The 22,989-nt window shown below is 44.9% G+C and overlaps 1 protein-coding gene across 5 annotated transcripts in view; it reads left to right on the top strand.

The window, feature by feature from the left end:
- Positions 1 to 20,722, top strand: part of chd5 (chromodomain helicase DNA binding protein 5) — a 37,939-nt gene extending 17,217 nt beyond the window's left edge. Inside the window, exons 3-39 of one of the 5 annotated variants that reach the window (XM_031825097.1) lie at positions 1,366 to 1,614; positions 1,733 to 1,851; positions 2,277 to 2,524; positions 2,631 to 2,722; positions 2,970 to 3,096; positions 3,230 to 3,396; positions 3,507 to 3,725; positions 3,924 to 4,130; positions 4,346 to 4,557; positions 4,774 to 4,905; positions 5,193 to 5,307; positions 5,402 to 5,593; positions 5,786 to 5,986; positions 6,103 to 6,240; positions 6,477 to 6,598; positions 6,888 to 7,061; positions 7,179 to 7,320; positions 7,755 to 8,004; positions 8,113 to 8,237; positions 8,431 to 8,710; positions 9,137 to 9,309; positions 9,530 to 9,704; positions 11,025 to 11,090; positions 11,246 to 11,334; positions 11,428 to 11,561; positions 12,236 to 12,380; positions 12,632 to 12,797; positions 12,930 to 13,009; positions 13,231 to 13,450; positions 13,579 to 13,668; positions 13,775 to 13,939; positions 15,107 to 15,215; positions 15,330 to 15,462; positions 15,607 to 15,868; positions 16,024 to 16,187; positions 16,281 to 16,407; positions 16,664 to 20,722. In XM_031825097.1, coding sequence (XP_031680957.1) covers positions 1,366 to 1,614; positions 1,733 to 1,851; positions 2,277 to 2,524; positions 2,631 to 2,722; positions 2,970 to 3,096; positions 3,230 to 3,396; positions 3,507 to 3,725; positions 3,924 to 4,130; positions 4,346 to 4,557; positions 4,774 to 4,905; positions 5,193 to 5,307; positions 5,402 to 5,593; positions 5,786 to 5,986; positions 6,103 to 6,240; positions 6,477 to 6,598; positions 6,888 to 7,061; positions 7,179 to 7,320; positions 7,755 to 8,004; positions 8,113 to 8,237; positions 8,431 to 8,710; positions 9,137 to 9,309; positions 9,530 to 9,704; positions 11,025 to 11,090; positions 11,246 to 11,334; positions 11,428 to 11,561; positions 12,236 to 12,380; positions 12,632 to 12,797; positions 12,930 to 13,009; positions 13,231 to 13,450; positions 13,579 to 13,668; positions 13,775 to 13,939; positions 15,107 to 15,215; positions 15,330 to 15,462; positions 15,607 to 15,868; positions 16,024 to 16,187; positions 16,281 to 16,407; positions 16,664 to 16,788 — 5,934 coding nt within the window. In that variant the 3' untranslated portion in view covers positions 16,789 to 20,722. Of the gene's footprint in view, positions 1 to 1,365; positions 1,615 to 1,732; positions 1,852 to 2,276; positions 2,525 to 2,630; positions 2,723 to 2,969; positions 3,097 to 3,229; positions 3,397 to 3,506; positions 3,726 to 3,923; positions 4,131 to 4,345; positions 4,558 to 4,773; positions 4,906 to 5,192; positions 5,308 to 5,401; positions 5,594 to 5,785; positions 5,987 to 6,102; positions 6,241 to 6,476; positions 6,599 to 6,887; positions 7,062 to 7,178; positions 7,321 to 7,754; positions 8,005 to 8,112; positions 8,238 to 8,430; positions 8,711 to 9,136; positions 9,310 to 9,529; positions 9,705 to 11,003; positions 11,091 to 11,245; positions 11,335 to 11,427; positions 11,562 to 12,235; positions 12,381 to 12,631; positions 12,798 to 12,929; positions 13,010 to 13,230; positions 13,451 to 13,578; positions 13,669 to 13,774; positions 13,940 to 15,106; positions 15,216 to 15,329; positions 15,463 to 15,606; positions 15,869 to 16,023; positions 16,188 to 16,280; positions 16,408 to 16,663 lie in introns of all 5 variants that reach the window. The other 4 variants (XM_031825095.1, XM_031825096.1, XM_031825099.1 and 1 more) reach the window with 4 other exon arrangements.
- Positions 20,723 to 22,989: the final 2,267 nt, after the last annotated feature.

The raw sequence follows: 22,989 nt of genomic DNA, 5'->3' as shown, positions 1-22,989 counted from the left end.
TGTTCATGAAATACAATAGATGGCCATAATCACCCCCAGACACACCTGGCTAACTTGATGGATCATGTAATCATCTGGCGAAGTGAAGTTTTTTGTTTTGGCATGTAGCTAGTTAGCTAGCTAAACAATTAACTATAATCCCAACCCTTACCGTACAAATGGATTAACATAGCTAGCCACCATGCATGAAATGCTGTTGTGTGAATATGCAGGTAGCTAAAGCTAACCAACCAACTTCAATGTTAGCTACTGTAGCTAGCTAACATTAGGCTATATATAGCAATGCAAATAGCTTTCTGAGATACAAATAATATTACTACACAGATCATACACGTAACGTTAGCTAGTGAGCCAGCGAGCTAACGTTTGCTAGGTAGTGAACAGTATGCTTTAACTTGCAATGAAAACGACTTTCTGACAAAATTAGAAACTTATAATATCTGAAACTTTTGCTAGACTCTTACCCGTATACATAGTTCCAGTCTGCTTCACGGAAGACTGGAACCACTTTAACTAAGTAAGACGTCTAGCTGTGTCGTTTCCGTTTTGTTTTGGAGCTACAGCTTGTTTGGCCCATTGTGTCAAGTCACTCTGGTTCTCACTGACCCTGTGCATAAAGCAGTCCATCACAACTTTTCCCCACTTTTCCCCACTGATCTTTGTCAATAGCGCCTGCTAAATTCAGGGGATCATTGTTGTTGAGAGCAGTAGCAAGGATTATCCATACATTTTAACCTTTATTTTATTTAACTAGGCAAGTCAGTTAAGAACAAATTCTTAATTTCAATGACGGCCTAGGAACAGTGGGTTAACTTATTTATTTATATTTTTATTTTACCTTTATTTTACTAGGCAAGTCAGTTAAGAACAAATTCTTATTTTCAATGACGGCTTCTTATTTTCCATTATCTCAGCCAATTGTGGCTAGTGGGAAGGTTCCTGGCTTTTTCCGTGGCTAAACCAACTAGGCTTGTAATTGAACAATGTTCATTCATATTTACAGATGGCATACACTTTTGTAATAAAGGCACATGAAAATTCACATGTTCCAGAAGGCATTCCTGCCAAAAAAGCATTTTGATAAAAAATAAATGTTTACGTTCAAATGCCTCTCCTGTGAAGTAGTGATGTGCGATATATGCCTAGCTTCCTGAAATGGTTACAAATGGTCATCATTATCCAGATGGTATGGGGGACTATCTTTCCTCTTGAAGTACAGACTCTGTATGTTAGTGTTATTTGCTGACTCATTGTCTGTGCATCAAATGTCTCCTGAATGATTGACAGGCAGAGGGGGTGAGATTATAAGTGAAAGTAATGATAGTGTTGAGACGATAAACAATGTTGTATCTGTGTGTGTGACAGGGAGGAGGAGGTGGAGGAGTCGGAGGTGGTGGCAGTGACTTGAAGGAGCAGATCCCTGAGCGGGAGGATGACCGTCCACTGCAGGGTCCAGAGATTGGCTCAGAGAGCGAGAGCAGCACCTACGCCCCTACCACAAAGAAGAAGAAGAAACCTAAGGATAAGAAAGAGAAGAAACCCAAACGGAAGAAGAGAGAAGAGGAGGAGGAGGATGACGATGATGATGATGACGAAGATGATGAAAATAATAAGGTACAGTAAGAGTGCCTCTGTTAAAACATCTCTGTCTAGTTTGATATGCATTTGATATTATTTGGGGCCTTTGTGGATTTATAGACTGAACTCTTACTTCAGTGTTGTTGTGCCCCAGGAGCCCAAGTCGTCCAGTCAGCTGATGCAGGAGTGGGGTCTGGAGGATGTGCAGTATGGCTTCACAGAGGAGGACTATACAACCCTCACCAACTACAAGGCCTTCAGCCAGTTCCTCAGGTACTATACCTATAGGATCATCATTTACTGCCTTTCTTGTCTATGGATGGCTGTCATGGCTGTGTAGCTTAGTTGTAGTTTGAGTATATCCAAATAAAACTGTATAGAGATACTGGAGCAGTGTGGTGAACACTGGACTGTTTGTTAGAGAGAGAGAGAGAGAGAGAGAGAGATGTTGTGGCTGTGTGTGACAGCCTGGAAGCTCAGAGACTGAATGCATTGACCGAGTATCTCAGAGAGACCAATGTGCCGAACCACAAGACATTGGTTGACAAATCACAATCAAAGTACTCACACAACACAGAGGGGACGTCACACAGATGGGTCACCACTAGTTCTGGTGATTGTTACAGTATATAATTAACTAAGAAAATAACAAGATAGTAAGATTACAGTGTTCTTTCTCTTTCCCTGACTTTCCTCAGGCCACTTATTGCCAAGAAGAACCCTAAGATCCCCATGTCAAAGATGATGACAGTGTTAGGGGCCAAGTGGCGAGAGTTCAGCGCTAACAACCCCTTCAAAGGCACCTCTGCAACTGCTGTGGCTGCTGCGGTGGCTGCTGCCGTGGAAACGGTCACCGTTGCCTCGCCCACCTCTGTCAAAGAGATCACTACACTGTCAAGCTCTCAGCCTGGGCAAATCAGAAAAGCCAAAACCAAAGAGGGAAAGGGTAAGGGCTGTCATTAAATAATTCTGTATATCAGTATGTATTGAAATGTACTAATAAAGTACCCTCTATACCTCTCTGGCCTGTGCTGGATGTTGTTGTCCTATAGGGCCTGGGGTTCGACGGAAAACAAAGACTGTAAAGGAGGTAAAGAAGAAAAGTAAAGGGAGGAAGACCAAATCAAAGAAGAAAGCCTCCTCGGTAAGGTTTGGAGCGGCACGTCTTCTTTCTTACCTTCAGTCACATAACTATGACTTGAGAAGATACAGTAGATTGTTCTTCCCACACTCAGGTATGGATGAGGTACAGTGTGTGTGCTTATTGTCTTAGTTAAACAGCACCCAAAATACTAATTTTAGGGTTTTTATGTCCAAACTTGTGTGTGAATGTTATTGGCTCTCATTGCTGATTGACTGTGTGGTTGTGAATGACTCGTGTCTGTTGGCAGAGTGAGGAGGACTTTGGGCTGGAGGAGTCGGACTTTGATGATGTCAGCATCCACAGTGCCTCGGTGCGCTCTGATACCTCGGGGAATGCCAAGAAGAAAGCCCGGAAGGGTCGGAAAAAAAGGAAAAGTATGTTCCACTAGTTTATACTGTATATCTTCCTACCTTTTCATAACCCTCATAACCTAATGACTGTTACTGCTGTGTGTGTGAAGACACAGACTACATGAACTTTTATCTGTGTTTCCTGTCTTGTGTTCAGGAGAGGATGGGGACGGCTATGAGACAGACCACCAGGACTACTGTGAGGTGTGCCAGCAGGGAGGGGAGATCATCCTGTGTGACACCTGTCCCAAAGCCTATCACCTGGTGTGTCTGGACCCTGAGCTGGAGAAAGCTCCCGAGGGCAAGTGGAGCTGCCCCCACTGTGTGAGTAGTACACCTTAACCTGGACTATCACTAAACACAACAGAAGTACATCATCCCTATCACATTGTAGAAAAATATACATGATCACTATCCCTCATCTGTGCATTCAGGAGAAGGAGGGCATCCAGTGGGAGGCCAAAGATGATGACGATGAGGAAGAGGAGGTTGCGGTTGAGGAAGAGGACGACCACCTGGAGTTCTGCAGAGTGTGTAAAGACGGAGGGGAGCTGCTGTGCTGTGACACCTGCCCCTCCTCCTACCATATCCACTGCCTCAACCCGCCACTGCCTGAGATACCCAATGGGGAGTGGCTGTGCCCACGCTGTATGGTGAGTGACAAGTTCTCCCACCAGTCAGTGTGATGATCCAGTTGATGAACCATGTTATTTGTGAGAATGCACTTGGCTTTCCATTATTAAAATAGACTGCTGGAAACAAAATGAAAGTGTCATTCTCTGTGCAGGCTCCCAAGAGAGAACAGAGAGATAATACCATGCTGTCTCACACAACTCTCTTTTCCCCTCCAGTGCCCACCTCCAAAGGGGAAGGTACAGAGAATTCTCCACTGGATTTGGGGGGACCCCCCCTTACCAACTGAGGTGCCCCCTGGCCCCGATGGAGAGACTGTGGACCCGCTGGTAAAGCCTCCCCTGAAGGGCCACCCGGAGAGGGAGCTGTTTGTCAAGTGGGCTGGTCTCTCCTACTGGCACTGCTCCTGGGTCAGTGAACTGCAGGTGAGACACACATTTGTCTGTTTGACTGCTGCTGAGGGGTTTGCCAGTGTTTGAAAGTCAGCCATGGTCAAATATACTGGCTTACTCTCACTTTAAAAATCTAGCTTGCAGAAGTTACAAGACTCTACATTTCCTACAGCACATTGTCACAAATACGACAATAATTTTCTGCAGCATTGTTGGTTAAGCCATGGTCTTGTCTGTGGTGTGTGCAGTTGGAACTGTACCACGCGGTGATGTACCGTAACTACCAGAGGAAGAACGACATGGACGAGCCCCCTCCGTACGACTACGGCTCTGGGGAGGAGGAGCTGAACAACGAGAAGAGGAAGAGTAAAGACCCAGAGTACGCTGCCATGGAGGAGAGATTCTACCGCTACGGCATCAAGCCAGAGTGGATGGTCATCCACAGGATCCTCAACCACAGGTGCCCACCCCAGACACACACACCTTCCTCTCCCTGTCGGGACATTCTCTCCCCCAGACTGACGCTCAGCACTTGATATACAGTGGAATAAACTAGAGACAGGAATCTCAACCATACATTTTTGTCATAGGTTTGAAATATGTAATTGCAACCTTTCCTTTTGTATTCTGAAGCTCCCAGAGTTGTGATTGTCATTGTTCCTTGCGTTCTCTACAGTTATGATAAGGATGGGGATGTGCACTACCTGATCAAGTGGAGAGACCTGCCCTATGACCAGTGCACCTGGGAGGTGGATGACTTTGACGTCCCTGAGTATCACAACGCCAAACACTCCTACTGGGACCACAGGTCAGCTCAGAACTCACACTTTTCTCTCGCTCTCTCAATTCAATTCAAGGGGCTTTATTGGCATGGGAAACATATGTTAACATTTCCAAAGCAAGTGAAGTAGATAATATACAAAAGTGAAATAAATAACAAAAATGAACAGTAAACATTACACTCACAGAAGTCTCTCTCTCTCTTTCACTGTATCTCTCTCTCTCTCTCTTACGCATGCACATACAGACAAACATATTTCACACGATTTCACAACCTGAGTAGACTGTTAGTTGACGTCTCCTGTGATTTGACAGGGAGCAGATGATTGGTGACGACCAGCGCCCTTTAGTGGTGAGAAAGGGAAAGAAGGGCAAAGAGGAGGAGAAGAGGAGGGAGAGAGAAATCCCTCCTAACGCTCCAATCATAGATGTGAGTGGGAATCATTACTAGGGACTAAAACATACTGTACTATTGGCTTAACAATAAGCTGATACACCTTTGGTTGTTCTTTCCCCGTCACTAGCCTACCATCAAGTTTGAACATCAACCGTGGTACATCAATGCCACTGGGGGAACCCTACACCCGTACCAGCTGGAGGGGTTGAACTGGCTGCGGTTCTCCTGGGCACAGGGCACAGACACTATCCTGGCAGACGAGATGGGTCTGGGCAAGACTGTCCAGACCATCGTGTTCCTCTACTCACTCTACAAGGAGGTGGGTGAGGAGGACAGGCTCATACAGGAAAGGGGTCTATTTGTTTATTAATGTTCCATGACATTATTAAGTAAATACAATACACAATAGAATCAGTAGTGATGAAAGTAATGCAATATCTGTTGTGTATATCATCAAACAGTGTCCTTAGTCATGACTGAAACACGGCTGAAACATGTCCTCCCCTCTCAGGGTCACTCCAAAGGGCCATACCTGGTCAGTGCCCCCCTGTCCACCATCATCAACTGGGAGAGGGAGTTTGAGATGTGGGCCCCAGACTTCTACGTGGTGACCTACACTGGGGACAAAGAAAGCCGGGCGGTCATCCGGGAGAACGAGTTCACCTTCGAGGACAGTGCGGTCAAAACAGGCCGCAAGGTCTTCCGTATGAAGGTATCCCCATAAAATAAAAATTTATTGAATCTCAGTAAACATCTACAAGCATGTGTCATTTACAGGCCAAAGGAGAGTGGTAGTCATATATAGACTCTCTGTTTTGGTCTTGACAGAAAGACACGGCCATCAAGTTCCATGTGTTGCTGACGTCATATGAGCTAATCACCATCGATCAGACCATTCTGGGCTCCATTAACTGGGCCTGTCTAGTGGTGGACGAGGCCCACAGACTGAAGAACAACCAGTCAAAGGTAATCCAACACCTCAAATTAAACCATTGGATGTAATTGTTATTTTTTTTGTCGCTGGTGAACGGTCAACTGGCTAATAGTGTTTCTTAAGGTCCAAATTCTGATTTCTTTACAATCTATGATCAGTATCTTATCTATCTCCTCTCTTCCAACATCATCAACCTTGTATAGCATTATGACTCAACTCTTATTTGTGGCTTGGTTGAGTGTTTAATGTCGCTGTCACTGTTCCACAGTTTTTCAGAATTCTCAATGGGTATAAGATCTACTATAAGCTGCTACTGACTGGCACTCCTCTGCAGAACAACCTGGAGGAGCTGTTTCACCTGCTCAACTTCCTCACCCCAGAGAGATTCAAGTAAGAGCTGTGCTGTACTTCCTCCTGTGGCCATCCATTAGCCTGGCAGCCTGCCTCTTGGGCCTCTTACCTGCTGCAGTAGCAGAGAGTAAAGACCTAATGCTGAGGGAGATTCAATTGTTACCACAGTGTTCTCCTTTCAAATCCCTGCATACTAAGGCTTACAGTATAGCCTAAAGCCATGGCGGACACTTAAGCGTCAGTTGCTCCTCTTAACATCGACTGGAACAAATGGGGATTGTGCTGTCTTTAAATGGTGTCTATAAACGGTTTTGCTGTGTCTGTGCAGTAACCTGGAGGGGTTCCTGGAGGAGTTTGCAGACATCTCCAAGGAGGACCAGATCAAGAAGCTGCATGATCTGCTGGGCCCACACATGCTCAGGAGACTAAAGGCTGATGTCTTCAAGAACATGCCTTCCAAGACAGAGCTCATTGTACGAGTGGAGCTCAGCCCCATGCAGAAGTTAGTTAGTCCTCTTCTAGTACTTTTCTGTTGAACCTCCCATTGTTGTATATAACCCCTTCAGAGTGGTTCCCCCAGGCCTAATCCCGCCTTTCATGTTTGACCTCTGACCCACAGGAAGTACTACAAGTTTATCCTGACGCGGAACTTTGAGGCACTCAACTCCAAGGGCGGGGGCAACCAGGTGTCCCTGCTCAACATCATGATGGACCTGAAGAAGTGCTGCAACCACCCCTATCTGTTCCCCGTGGCAGCCGTGGTGAGGGAGGGAGGAGAGATGGGATCCCTCCGGGTAGAGGGAGGGAGGAGGGAGGGAGGGGAGGAGACAGGGCAGAGGGGGTAGACCATGCTAAGGCCTGCGGGGAGGGACTGATGTTTAGGAGGAATTGTGTTTCTAAATATGTGTATCATTGGAGGCTGCTGAGGGCAGGACGGTTCATAATAATGGCTGGAATGGAAGTGAATGGAATGGTATCAAACACATTGGTTTCCATGTGGTTGATACCATTCCATTGATTCCATTCCAGCCATTATTATGAACCGTCCTCCCCTCAGCAGCCTCCACTGGTGTGTATTGTAGAAGTTGAGAGTTTGCCAACATGCAGGTATGTTTGTTTATCAGTGAGAGTTGACTGTCTGTGTGTGAGGGGCTGTGGCCTCTTGTTGGGTTATTTGCTCATTGTGTACACGCAGGAGGCACCAGTGTTACCCAATGGCTCTTATGATGGGAACCAGCTGGTCAAGTCCTCAGGCAAACTCACCCTGCTCCAGAAGATGCTGAAGAAACTCAAAGATGAAGGACACAGAGTTCTCATCTTCTCCCAGATGACTAAGATGCTGGATCTGCTTGAGGACTTTCTGGAATACGAGGGCTACAAATATGAACGCATTGATGGAGGCATCACAGGGGGACTACGACAGGAGGCTATCGACCGCTTCAACGGTGAGTTACGCTGCTGTTCTGTCTTTCTCCAGCAGGGAGCAGCACAAACAGCACTCACAGTCGCGTACTCACTCACTCATTGACTGTGTGCCTTGATTCTTACTGCAGCACCGGGTGCACAGCAGTTCTGCTTCCTGCTCTCCACCCGAGCTGGAGGCTTGGGCATCAACCTGGCCACGGCAGACACCGTCATCATCTACGACTCAGACTGGAACCCTCACAACGATATCCAGGTACTGTGGGATATGGTACCGACTAACACAGGCATACTGTACATACAGTATACTGTCTTCTGAATGCATTATAACCCAGTGTTATCTCGTTCTATTTGTCTTCCTCCTTGACTCCCTGTTATGTTTCTTTATTTCTAACTCTGTCACTGTCTCTGCCTCTCTCTCTTTCCCTCCCTCCATCTCTCTGCTGCAGGCATTCAGCAGGGCCCACCGTATAGGTCAGAATAAGAAGGTGATGATCTATCGCTTTGTGACGCGAGCTAGCGTGGAGGAGCGCATCACCCAGGTGGCCAAGAGGAAGATGATGCTGACTCACCTGGTGGTGAGGCCCGGCCTGGGCTCCAAGACCGGCTCCATGTCCAAACAGGAGCTGGACGACATCCTCAAGTTCGGCACCGAGGAGCTCTTCAAGGACGAGATGGAGGCAGCTGCACGGGCCATGGGTTCGCATCAAAAACTCTGTAAGAATAATGGTACGCACACTGACTACACTGTGTCACAATATAAAGCAATCAAGCTTCTAAACGTGCCTCTATTTTCAAGCAAGCTGCTATAGTTATGAACACACGGCCAAAGAAAGGTATAGTGTGCCACTCGTGTTACCAGAGGTATAACTAGAGCAGTGGGCTTCAAAGTTGGGGTCGCGGAGGAACTGCAGTGGGGTCGACAAATAAACAACTGAGTAGGGATTATTGTATGGGATCAATATACAATTCACCCCAAGGGTTTAGCATTTCTGTTTGAAAGGTCAGACCTGTTTTGCTAGGAACATATAGTCGTTTTGAACTGAACATTAAACCAATTTGCATTCTTCTAATATTGTCTCTAGATTTGACATGGATGTAAAGTAAACCAGCCTGTATCCCTCTGATATATTGTGATACTTGTGTTTACTCCAGGGGACATAAAGGATGGAGATGAGGGCAGTGTCATTCACTATGATGACAATGCCATCTCCAAGCTGCTGGACCGTAGCCAGAATGCCACGGAGGACACTGAGATCCAGAACATGAACGAATACCTCAGCTCCTTCAAGGTGGCCCAGTATGTTGTCAAAGACGAGGACGCAGAGGTGAGGACACACACTAACACACTCAGTCAGCATGGGCGTTGCTATGTCTAGGAGTGGCTCTGTTATGTATTCTCAAGTGTGTATGTGTGAGTATTTTAGCAGTCTCTTCATTGTATTCTCATTGATTACCAGTGCTTATTCAGTAGTAGCTAACCATTTAGTTTACCCTGAAGTATCCTTGTTCAGTATTCTTACGTTGTGTGCATGCGTGTGTGTTCAGGAGGAGCCCCAGCGGGAGATCATTAAGCAGGAGGAGAATGTGGATCCAGACTACTGGGAGAAGCTGCTGAGGCACCACTACGAGCAGCAGCAGGAGGACCTGGCCCGCAACCTGGGCAAAGGCAAACGCATCCGCAAGCAGGTCAACTACAACGACACGTCTCAGGAGGACCAAGGTTTGCCTCATACTGTACTGTACACTCTGGCCTGCTATTCTCTTCTTCTTTAAAGGGATACTTCAGGATTTTGGCAATGAAGTCCTTCATCTACTTCCCTAGAGTCAGATGAACTCGTGGATACCATTGTCATGTCTCTAGCGTTAGTGCAATTGCTAACTCAATGACTGGACGTATTAACTGCTAGCATGTTAGTAGATACCATAGACTTTTAGTTATTGTGTTAATGCTAGTTAGCATTGGCTCATGAAACTACCTCTAACTTACTTCATACTGGATGCAGAGTATAAAAAATGGATCCATGAGTTCATCTGACTCTGGGGAAGTAGAAAAAGGGCTGCATTGCCAAAATCCTGAAGTATCCCTTTACTGTAACAGTAATGCTATGCTTATTGGTCCCCCTCCTTTTAGAAAACATTTGAGTGAACTTAGCATCACTCTAGAACAGTGGTATTCAAACTTTTTCAGTGGGAACCCCATTTGTTTTGGCCAGAATTTCTGGGGACCCCATTTTTTTCCAAGAATTTTGCATGACCCCACCCCAAATCTAATGACACAACCTTACAATCGGTAAATTTATATTCTTACATCAACAAATAACCTTCAATTCATCACATTTTCATCTTGAAAAGAAACCAATAAATACATTTACTCAATAAAATGGTATTTTTCAAATTATCTTTCTCAAAAAGTTTTGCATATGGGTCCCGTACAATAATATGTAATATGTACTTTTTCATTTATTAATTTGTCGACCCCACTGCAGTTCCCCCGCGACCCCAACTTTGAAGCCCACTGCTCTAGTTATACCTCTGGTAACACGAGTGGCACACTATACCTTTCTTTGGCTGTGTGTTCATAACTATAGCAGCTTGCTTGAAAATAGAGGCACATTTGAAGCTTGATTGCTTTATATTGCTTATAGCGTTACAGTATGCAAGTTGTGTAGAGTTCCTTTTATAACACTACCCCCCATAGTTCAACAACAGGCATTTGAGACTGAAAGGGAAACATTTAAACCCATCTAAAGCAAATGCACACTCAGAGACATGAGGTATTGATGAAGTGCACAGTCCACCAGTGTAGTGGCTGGGAGGACAGAACAGACAGAGGCTCTGCTGCTAGTCAGTAGTAGTTTTTGAAAGAATGCCTGCCCCCCAGTGGTGTAGTGGAGTAGTGTCAGTGTGCATGCCCACTGTAGCGGTCTGCGGTGCTAGCCCCCCTCCCCTCCTCCCCCAGTAGGCCCCTACACAAGTGAATGCACTGTGCTGTTTCTCTCTGATCTGATCTGTGGCTCAGAGTGGCAGGATGATCTTTCAGACAATCATTCCGAGTACTCCGTGGGGTCCGAGGACGAGGACGAAGATTTCGAGGAGAGGCCGGAAGGTGGGTGTCAATGAGACCTGCGTAATCACTACGTTATAGATAACTAACTCTCTCAGTGCCTGCTCTGTCCTGTGTAGATGGGCCTGGAACCTATCATTGATAAGATGTTGCTGAGGCACCTGGCTGATGGTGGTGGGGGGGGTGTTTCTCTGTAGGTGGGCGCAGGCATTCTCGCAGGCAGCTGAAGAGTGACAGGGACAAACCTCTGCCACCCCTGCTGGCACGCGTAGGGGGCAACATCGAGGTAAGGAAGAAAGCACTCTGGGTTTTAATGTAGTAGACAACATGTGTATGTATGCACATTGATTTGACCAATGGGTATAATGCCCTGTGCCAGGTGCTGGGGTTCAACGCCCGTCAGCGGAAGGCCTTCCTCAACGCTATCATGCGCTGGGGCATGCCTCCTCAGGACGCCTTCAACTCTCACTGGCTGGTCAGAGACCTGAGAGGGAAAAGTGAGAAAGAGTTCAGGTATTTAAAGCTCCTCCTGTACTGTATTTTAACTGGGGTTCTGCTGCAGTCTACTGTTCACTCCCATACGAAATGCCAGACAATGTTAGTTCAAGTATTACATTTTTTATTTTGTTTTTGTATCTTTTTCTAGTTAGCTACTATTTTTCTTCCGTTTTTTCTCCCCAATTCCTTGGTATCCAATTGGTAGTTACAGTCTTGTCTCATTGCTGCAACTCCCATACGGGCTCGGGAGAGGCGAAGGCCGAGAGCCGCGCGTCCTCCGAAACACAACCCAGCCAAGCCGCACTGCTTCTTGACACAATGCCCACTTAACCTGGAAGCCAGCCGCACCAATGTGTTTAAGGAAACACCGTACATCTTGGGACCGTGTCAGCGTGCACTATGCCCGCCACAGGAGTCGCTAATCTGCGATGGGACAAGGACATCCCTGCCGGCCAAACCCTCCCCTAACCCGGACGACGCTGTCCCAATTGTGCGCCAGCCCATTGGTCTCCCGGGCGCGGCCAGCTGCGACAGAGCCTGGACTCGAACCCAGAATCTCTAGTGACACAGCTAGCACTGCGATGCAGTGTCTTAGACCACTGCGCCACTCGGGAGGCCCCAATTCAAGTGTCTTTGTTACTATGATCGGCGATTGATTAGCTGTATGAATGTGACCCTGTCTCTCTTAGGGCCTACGTGTCCCTGTTCATGAGACATCTTTGTGAGCCCGGGGCAGACGGGGCGGAGACCTTTGCAGATGGGGTTCCACGAGAAGGGCTGTCCCGTCAGCATGTCCTCACCAGGATTGGGGTTATGTCTCTGGTCAGAAAAAAGGTACACATCAACCAGTCATCCAATGACTCCATAGTTACATGAATAAAACCCAGCAGAAAGCAGTAAGTTAGCCTCCTAACAGGGTTGAGAAATGTCTTGTAGCCTATGTTTAGATTGAGTAAGGCTGGTTCCCTGCCTCAAGCATCTGGTTTTCGATTGCATGCATTCAATAAAATGCAACAAGTCTAGAATGGAGGAGAAATCCAGTTTCTTCTGTTAGATTGTTAACTCACTGTTGTGTCTGTATCCAGGTCCAGGAGTTTGAGCATGTCAATGGGAAATACAGCACTCCAGACCTGATCCCTATTGGACTGGAGCTGAAGAAACTGACTGAGAGTCTGTCCTCTGACCCCAACACCCCCGTCCCTGCTAGCCCTGCTGCCACACCCCAGCCTCCTGGAAGTCCTGTCCCACCAGGTCAGAGTCACATCCTCACCCTGTCCAGTGTGTGTGGTATGTGTGTGTGTTTCAGAACTCAGCTTAGTTCATTAGATTCAATAGACAGGAAATGTGAGACACTGTTTGGTGATTGTTTTGCTGTTTCTACAGAGAAGATGGACTCGATCTCAGGGCCTGCTGAAGACAAGGAGCCCACAGAACAGGAATGCAAGAACCTACCAGAACTGGAGGTCAGAGTTCACGCTTCTTCAGAAATGTCCCTTTTTTCCCCGCTCTTATCCTTCTCATCCCTCTATCCTTTACTGTGTTCATACATCTCCCCATAAATCTCATTTGATTATTATTATAATACAAAACACATGCCACTTTCTAACTGTCACCTTTTAAAGTAAACTGTCTCCTTTTTGTTTTACTCTGTCTCCCTCTCCATCTGTGATGGTTGTCTCTCCAGACTCATGTTAGTACAGAGTCATCATCCCAGGTAGAGAAGACGGACATCGCTCCTGACAGTGATGAGACAGAGAAAGGCAGCACAGAGGACAAACCAGTCTCCTCAGAGGAGAGTAGTGAAATGACAGACATACCTTCCGCACTGATAGAGCCATCCATCAATCCTAAAGAGCCTCCATCCATACAGACAGAGCTGTTGTCCAATCAAAGCTCACCAAAAGGTGAGTGGTGCATTACATGGTCATAATCAAATGAAGTGTAAATGGTTGGTGTAATGGCTTTGGTTTGTCCCACTTCATAAAAATCAGTTGTAACATTCTGATGTGGTCATCTGTCAATGACCCTCTAGCGGAGCCCTGTCGAGAGACAGAGAAGTCCTTAGAAAAAGGAGACAGTGATCCTGCTCCAACCAAACCTGAGGAGAAGGAACTGAATCCAGGTATTTGCGGAACAGCGAAAAACATTAAAACCTTGTCACTCTTTGAGTGACACTTTTTGCAGAAAGAGGACCTCAATAATGTAAGCTAGTTGTTCGATTTCCTTAGTTGTTTCAGACGAGGTCAAGAGCGAGGACTTGCTCGTGCCCGAGGGACGGCTGAATGGAGAAAAAGAAACACAGGAGGAGATGGAGGAGGTCAGGAGGGAATTACTGGAGAAGAATGGTTTCAAGATGAGGTTCATGTTCAACATTGCCGACGGAGGCTTCACAGGTGAGGGATGGGCGGGAGAAACAGCTGAGGTGTAGGAACATTACATACACTACATGACCAAAAGTATTTGGACACCTACTTGTCAAACATCTCATTCCAAAATTGTGGGCATTAATATGGAGTTGGTCCACCCTTTGCTGCTATAACAGCCTCCACTCTTCTCGGAAGGCTTTCCACTAGATAATGGAACATTACATCCTAACAGGGTTGAGAAATGTCTTGTAGCCTATGTTTAGATTGAGTAAGGCTGGTTCCCTGCCTCTTGCATCTGGTTTTAGATTGCATGCATTCAATAAAATGCAACAAGTCTAGAATGGTGGAGAAATCCAGTTTCTTCTGTTGTTAGATTGTTAACTCACTGTTGTGTCTGTATCCAGGTCCAGGAGTTTGAGCATGTCAATGGGAAATACAGCACTCCAGACTTGCTTCAATTCAGCCACAAGAGCATTAGTGAAGTCGGGCACTGATGTTGGGCGATTAGGCCTGGCTCGCAGTAGGCTTTGAAAATCATCCCAAAGATGTTAGATGGGGTTGAGTTCAGGGCTCTCTGCAGGCCAGTCAAGATCTTCCACACCGATCTCTACAAACTATTTCTGTATGGCATCGCTTTGTGCATGGGGGCATTGTTATGCTGAAACAGGAAATGTCCTTCCCCAAACTGTTGCCACAAGTTAGATGCACAGAATCATCTAAAATGTCATTGTATGCTGTAGCATTAAGATTTCCCTTCACTGGAACTAAGGGGCCTAGTCCAAACCATGAAAAACAGCCCCAGACCATTATTCCACCTCCACCAAACTTTGCAGTTGGCACTATGCGTTAGGGCAGGTAGGAATTCGCCAAACTCAGATTCGTCATTCGGCCTGCCAGATGGTAAAGCATGATTCATCATTCATTCAGCTCTAGCTGGGTAGAAGTTTTACGAACTGACTTGTTGGAAAGGTGGGGTCCTATGACGGTGCCACGTTGAAAGTGACTGAGCTCTTCAGTAAGGCCATTATACTGCCAATGTTTGTCTATGGAGATTGCATGGCGGTGTGCTCAATTTAATACACCTGTCAGCAATGGGTGTGGCTGAAATAGCCGAATCCACTAATTTGAAGGGGTGTCCACATACTTCTGTATATATAGTGTAGATGTATGATCTGATGTGTTACTATATCTCAGAGCTGCACACCCTGTGGCAGAACGAGGAGCGGGCTGCCGTGTCATCTGGGAAGATGTATGACATCTGGCACCGTCGCCACGACTACTGGCTACTGGCTGGCATCGTAACGTATCCTTCCTCTGCATCTAACACAGCTGTTCGGAATTCACAGTGTGCAGGTCTCTCTGTTTGTGATGTGAAGCCCTTTTATCATGTTTGTTTTCCTTTACGGGGGAACCTCAGACATGGCTATGCCCGCTGGCAGGACATTCAGAACGACCCACGCTATGCCATCCACAATGAGCCCTTCAAGACTGAGATGCACAAGGGAAATTACCTGGAGATGAAGAACAAGTTCCTGGCTCGTCGCTTTAAGGTGAAATGCTTATTGCTGTCATACGAACACAATTGTGAACACCTTGAATCTGAAAAGTGGACAAGACAACTGAAGGCAACATTCAATCTCCACATCTCTCTCACCACCACCCACCCACCCTCTCTCTCTCTCCCTCTCTTTTAGCTGCTGGAGCAGGCTCTGGTGATAGAGGAGCAGTTGAGGAGGGCAGCGTACCTGAACATGACCCAGGACCCCAGCCACCCGGCCATGGCCCTAAACACTCGCTTTGCTGAGGTGGAGTGTCTGGCTGAGTCTCACCAGCACCTGTCCAAGGAGTCTCTGGCTGGAAACAAGCCAGCCAACGCTGTGCTGCACAAAGGTCTGTCATCTCCCAGTGTGTACACAGCAGCAGGACTAAAACACTGTCTACAAACTCAAGATCTGGGTGAATAATAATTAAGCATTGCATGAACTGTAGATAAGATTGAATACGTTAGTGCATTCTCGTTATTGACGGTGTGTGCATGTGTTTGTTCTGTGTGTGTGTGTGTGTTTGTTCTGTGTGTGTTTGTTCTGTGTGTATGTGTGTGTGCGTTCCAGTACTGAACCAGCTGGAGGAGCTGTTAAGTGACATGAAGGCGGATGTGACGCGGCTTCCCAACATGTTGTCCCGGATCCCCCCAGTGTCTTCGCGTCTGCAGATGTCTGAGAGGAGCATCCTCAGCCGCCTCACCAGCCGCGGCAACGAACCTCCGCCCCAACAGGTACTGTACTGTCATTGGCTCTGTTGTGGTGATAAGTAGTTTTGGTTGATTCCATCATTGACAGGATGTGTAAAATGTTTACTCTATCTCTAGCCGTTCGGCCAGGGCTCATTTGCCTGTTCCCAGATGTACAGCACTGGCTTTGGGGGCAGTTTTCGGGGGCCTGCAGGTGAGGCCATGGTCAACTATAGCCAGATGCCCCTGGGACCCTATGTCAGTGGTAAGTGGCCTGTCTCTGCACGACTTTAACTGTAATACAAGATGTTTCAGCTGAACAGTCGAGGACAGAATGTATGATAACTGAAAAAGAGGTAGCACTGTAAGATTAACTACTGCTCTGCTTCTCTTTCTAATAATATGTTAGGGAATACATAGCTTCAAATATTTTATTTGGGTCATCTCTTTTGCTGAGCACTCTTTGTTTGATATCCCTGTTTGGTATCCCTCCCCCTCCCCAATCATTCCCTCCTTTCTAGTGTCCAACGGCCCCCCTCCTCCATCCAGCCACTTGGACAAGAAGTCCTGCGACCACCTGAGGCATGTCACCACCCCTGACCTTAAGTCAGGCAAGCCCAGTGATGTTATCTGTATTGAAGATTAGGTAATCTACTCCAAAACTGATCTGGAGTCAGCCAAGCCAAGGGATGTCAACTACTGTATCAATGATTACAGAATCAACCCGCCAGAGAACACCTAACTAACCTCTATGTCTATGGATGATAGGATAACACTAAGAACATTACACTGATGTATCTGTCTATCGTATCAATTGCACTTCTATCTTTCAAGGATTCTTCAACATACTTTGCAGTAGCTATTTGCTTTTATGACTTAGGTTGGTGAGTCAAGCAGAGGAACTGTCTATTAGGATGTGAGAGTCAAACGACCTCATACGCCCCGACCTCTGCTACCTGATATGTGGAAGCATGTTCCCCTGCTCAGATGTTGCATGCATCAACAAATGGTTGGGTGCTACGCCATCGACTGTGCCATCGGGCACCACATGGCTATACATAAAATACCTATCCAGGGGTTGTAAGATCTGCCATGTGTCAGCAACGGCTGGGCAGAGGAACACGACCGTGGTGATCTTGTAGGATGACTGGAACTGCCCTGTCTTGGCTACAGGGAGAGCTGAGAAAGTCAAAGTTCACATGAAGACGAGCCGGCGGAGTTGCCAAGGCTGCTGTAATGAGACTTATCTGTGGCTATTTAATTTAGGCCTGGCTCTGCTCCTTCGTTCTGGGTCTTTTCCTCCTGCGTTCATCATTGGCCTCTTCATTGAGCATCGGGACTGACCTCTGCTGGAGCTTTGTGCTTTAGCTACATACAAATAGAAGGAAAACCACAAAGGCATAAGTCTCCCCCTCCTAGAATTATAGAGATGATAAGTGGGTGCTCATACAGCAGCCAATTCTCTGGTCAATTTTAGTACATGTGTTTGTTTTTATAGTTTCGGGGCAGAGCCTTGAGTTGGAACTTGTAAGAATAAGAGTGACTTTAAGGAAGGATAGCTGCACTATGCCTCAACCCATAAAGACTGCCATCTCCCGCCTCTGGAGAAAGGGATCCTAGTTACAGAGCTAGCTACTAATATACTAAGGGTTCCCCCTTGTAATGTACATAGTTCAAGAGAGTGCTGTTTATTTTGCCTTGCATATTCATTGTGAATTTAATGCATACATGCATAACAATGTAACAGGCTGGATTAGTGCAAAAAGTGACGATCACATAGAAGTTACAGAACATATCTAACTGTGGTACAGTTTGTAACCATTTGTACATTTCAGAAGAGACTCAAGACTAGCCTATTTCTGCCAATGGTATGGTACATGTATTTCTTTAACATTTGAATGTGATTATTGGCTGTTGCCTGCTACACATACAGCTCCTCCCTCCCTGTTCCATTTTGAGAAATGATAAATCAAAGTGCTAAGTGCAAAGTGCTTATGACACTGCGTCCGTCACCTTTTGGCCTAGGTTTCATGTTTTCCATGAAAAGTGCTTTATTGTGTGTTCTTCATGTTAAGGTAAAGTGTTATTTCAGTATTTACTGCTTTAGTGCCACTAAAAGACAGCTGCTCACTCCGTGTCCTGGATGGCTAACGTCCCAGATTGTATGCTGATAATCTTAGACTTTGGTGAAAATGTTTTCATTAAGAAGTGAGGGCAGTGGTGGAATTAGACAGCTAATTCATCATCTATAGATTAGAATCTTCATAGATATTAGCCATCAAGGAACATGGTTGGAGAACATTGCAGAAAAAGTATCAAAACGTATTTTTATGTTTCTTTTTATAAATGGGTTCCTTGGAAGAGAACTGTTTATTGCATTGCGTGTTGTGAGGACGAAACTGTATCAGAGCGACAGCATGGATTCACTTGACAATACTGTTTATTCCATCTGTCTGCTAATGTGAAACTACTGTTTTATATGTTTAATGAGACTTCATTTGTTCAGATTTTTCAAGAATGTGTGTATTCAATTTTCTCATTGCAATGTTTGCTCTTATTTTTCTCTCAAAGAGTAGATCCATTACCTATTTGTATTGTTTTTAATGACAGGGCTATAGCACTTATAGTATGTGGAGGTTTTGAGAAAGAAATTGTGAATGGACCATCCTGAACTGAAGAGATTCCTGTATACAGGGTCTGATTGTAGCTCTGCTCTGTCGGCTTTTTATATGAATCTCCTGAGGTGCTCTGTCATGCCCTCTTTTGGCTGGAATGTGTAACTACATATTGTTTCAGTTGTTGACCCAAATGGACTCCTAAGCCCTACTCCCTATGCACCTGTGGAGGTCTGAGAGGATTTTAACGGTATAAGCAACATGGCAAGACTTCCACATAGTGTATCATAGGACAAGGTGGAGCGATAACCATATTGCTTACATCAAATCCTCTAAGATCTCCCAAGGGAATAGGGCGTACTGTAGGTCTTAAGGCTCCATTTGGGATTGGGCCACTGTCTTCTCAGACAAAGCACTTCACCTGAAGTTTAGATAGGAATTTCAACAAATAGGGCACATATCAGTTCGTAAGCTATTATTTTGCACCCAATTGAGTGCGTGTTTATCAGTGATGTTCTGTCCATGGAGAGTGCAGTCCCAGTGTTTCTGTTCAGCCTGTTACTCCATTTGTAAGTCATGTGAGGGTCCCTGTGTGAACTAAAGTGTTGCTTTGGATGGTTTGGACAAGACCCACACCTTGTCATAAATTGGAATTGTGTCACTGGACAGAAGCAAATAGCAATGCTATGTAAATACTAAGATTTCCAGTGTTTTGTCTCTCTCATACTCTTATCGATCATGTACCTAACTATACTGAAAAAAATATAAACTCAACATGCAACAATTTAAAAGATTTTACTGAGTTACAATTCATATAAGGAAATCAGTCAATTGAAATGAATTAATTAGGCCCTAGTCTATGGATTTCACATGACTGGGCAGGGTTGTAGCTATGGGTGGGCCTGGGTGGCAGCCAGGCCCAGTCAATCACATGACCAGGCCCACCCATTGGGGAGCCAGGCCCAGCCAATCAGAATGAGTTTTTCCCCACAAAAGGGTTTCTCCCCCCCCCCCCCCCCCCGTGCTGGACGTGGTTTGCGGTTGTGAGGCCGGTTGGACGTACTGCCAAATTCTCTAAAACGACATAGGAGGCAGCTAATGGTAGAGAAATGAACATTCAATTCTCTGGCAACAGCTCTGGTGGACATTCCTGCAGTCAGCATGTCAATTGCACGCTTCCTCAAAACTTGAGACATCTGCGGCATTGTGTTGTGTGACAAAACTGCACATTTTAAAGTGGCCTTTTATTGTCCCCAGCACAAGGTGCACCTGTGTAATGAGCGTGCTGTTTAATCAGCTTCTTGATATGCCACCCCTGTCAGGTGGATGGATTATATTGGCAAAGGAGACATGCTTCCTAATAGGGATGTAAAAAAAAATGTGCACAAAATTTGAGAGAAATAAGCTTATGGTATGGAACATTTCTGGGATCTTTTATTTCTGCTCATGAAACATGGGACCAACATTTTACATGTTGCATTTATATTTTTGTTCAGTGTTCATAGTATGCGTGAGAGAAAATGAATGTTGCAGGGTAGTTGCCATAGAACTGCAATGTGCACACAGAATGTGTTCAATCAAATCCACTTCTGTTTCCTTACGGAGTGCGGAAGTGACTGAAATCAAATTGTTTAAATTAAATGCAATCAAACTGAAGTCAGTATGAATGTAATGTGTATGTAAGAAGGCTTCAGTCTAATATTATAAATATATTTACGGTACATGTACATGCTTATAAACAAGGCTTCAAAAAGCTACCAAAAGACCGTGGTAAAGGCACCTTTGTTGCGGAGAATGCACAGCATGTGAAATGTTTTGTATGAAGGTTCACTTTGGTAAAGAAAGAGAAGGTTGCTCTGCGTAGCTAGCTTTGAGAGAGCTATTGAATTCAAGCAGTGTTATTATAATGGTACAGATGTTTGTGCTAAATTGCAAATCAATGAAAAAAAGTGAATTGTAATCTTTTACTTTGTACTTTGTGTATTTATTCAATGTATTTTAATAAATCCTCTCAACAACAATAGACATACCTCAATGTATTTTAATAAATCCTCTCAACAACAATAGACATACCTCAATGTATTTTAATAAATCCTCTCAACAACAATAGACATACCTCAATGTATTTTAATAAATCCTCTCAACAACAATAGACATACCTCAATGTATTTTAATAAATCCTCTCAACAACAATAGACATACCTCAATGTATTTTAATAAATCCTCTCAACAACAATAGACATACCTCAATGTATTTTAATAAATCCTCTCAACAATAGACATACCTCAATGTATTTTAATAAATCCTCTCAACAACAATAGACATATCTCAATGTTGCTTTGATAAATGCACATCTGAGAAAATAAGCTAATTCTCAGCTTGAGTATGTATGTATGTGTGAACTGTGAAGCTTCATTTTTAAGTAGACTTCCTGTTGCTCTGAGTGGAACCCACAGGGCAAATGGAAGGTTGGCCGCCCAAAAAAAGGGATGGAACAGGTACAATATTCATGTACATTTACAAAGTTTATACCCTAGGCTGCCACAACAACAAAACAAACAAAAACTGAGAAAAAATAATTACATACAGAGAAATTATCATAATAATAATGCAATAGGTATGTAAAGAAAATAGAAACGAAAAGTCTCCCCTATTTACTTATTTTATTTAACTAGGCAAATCAGTTAAGAATACAAATTCTTATTAAAAATGATGGCCTACCCTGGCCAAACCCGGACAACGCTAGGCCAATTGTGTGCCACACTATGGGACTCCCAATCATGGCTGGAGGTGATTCAGCCTGTATTCAAACCAGGTACTGTAGTGATGCCTCTTGCAATGAGATGCACTCTCCTTAGACTGCTGTGCCACTCGGGAGCCCACATTCTCCCCAGCCCAACATGTCTCCGTCCAACTCCCCGGCAGGAAAGTTGACTGCACAATCTGCTTCCTGCTGTTCATGGAGAGGCAAGATCTATTTCTAATGAAGATGTCCATATTGAATCGTAGCTTTTTATCTAGCTCATCAGTATGTTTTTTTAAACGTTAGATCTTTATCAATCGCCCAGGTATTTATAAGCGGGATCCCGCTCGTTGAGAGAGCCACCCAATGAGTGAATATATAGCCCATCTGAGACATTTTTTAGCGAATTAGTGTTATGGGATTTTAATCAATAATGACTAAATTATGTATACATTTCAATCAGGATTGACTAATCAGAATACTATTATGTTTCTGTATAGATGTATGAATTTAATTTTAATCCTAGTATTGAATATAATGTGTGTATAAACGCTATTACTTGATTTTGAGACTGGTCTCTGTCCATTTTATGCAAATAAGTATCTTACAAATCTTTAGAAACGAGCTGAGTGTATTAATATAAATTGGTTAATAAACATATAGGAATTTAATTCCTCTAACAATTAGAGAACAACATATATTTAGAACAAGTTTTAAATCAACAAGGGCTTTCTGTAATGCAACTAAATCAGATCGCAGCTCTAACATAGCTTGGTCAACAGTCTGTGCAATGACATACATAACCATATCGTCTGCATACAGATGAATATTACAGGTTTGAATAAATAAACCAATATTATTTACATACTGTAAATAGTAAAGAGAACAGGTCCCAATACCGACCTCTGCGGTACAACTTTCATAATATTGAGAAAACTAGACTTGACACCATCAGAAAGCACACATTGTGTCCTGTCTGTCAGATACTGTAGCTCGTAAACCATTTGCAATACTTATTGTCCAGGCCCATTTTAGAACCTTTTAGTTGTTCGTTTTCTTTTGTACTTTTTTTTACCCATTTTTGTGATATCCAATTGGTTGTTACAGTCTTGTCTTATAGCTGCAACTCCCTTACGGACTCGGGAGAGGCGAAGGTCGAGAGCCATGCATCCTCCGAAACACAACCCTGCCAAGCCGCACTGCTTGATCGCTTAACCCGGAAGTCAGCCACACCAATGTGTTGGAGGAAACACAGTACAGCTGGCGACCGAAGTCAGCCTCCATGCGCCCGGCCTGTCCCAAGGAGTCACTAGAGCTCGATGGGACAAGGACATCCCAGCTGGCCAAACTCTCCCCTAACCCGGACAACGCTGGGCCAATTGTGCCTTTCTCATGGGTCTCACGGGTCGCAGCCCGCTACGACACAGCCTGGGATCAAACCCAGTTCTGTAGTAACGCCACAAGGTTTTTAATGGTTACAGAATGGTC

This window comes from Oncorhynchus kisutch, linkage group LG5 (assembly GCF_002021735.2).
Source record: "Oncorhynchus kisutch isolate 150728-3 linkage group LG5, Okis_V2, whole genome shotgun sequence".
Taxonomy (NCBI): domain Eukaryota; kingdom Metazoa; phylum Chordata; class Actinopteri; order Salmoniformes; family Salmonidae; genus Oncorhynchus; species Oncorhynchus kisutch.
Note: the sequence above shows the minus strand (reverse complement) of the source record. Positions and strands in the feature narration are given on the sequence as shown.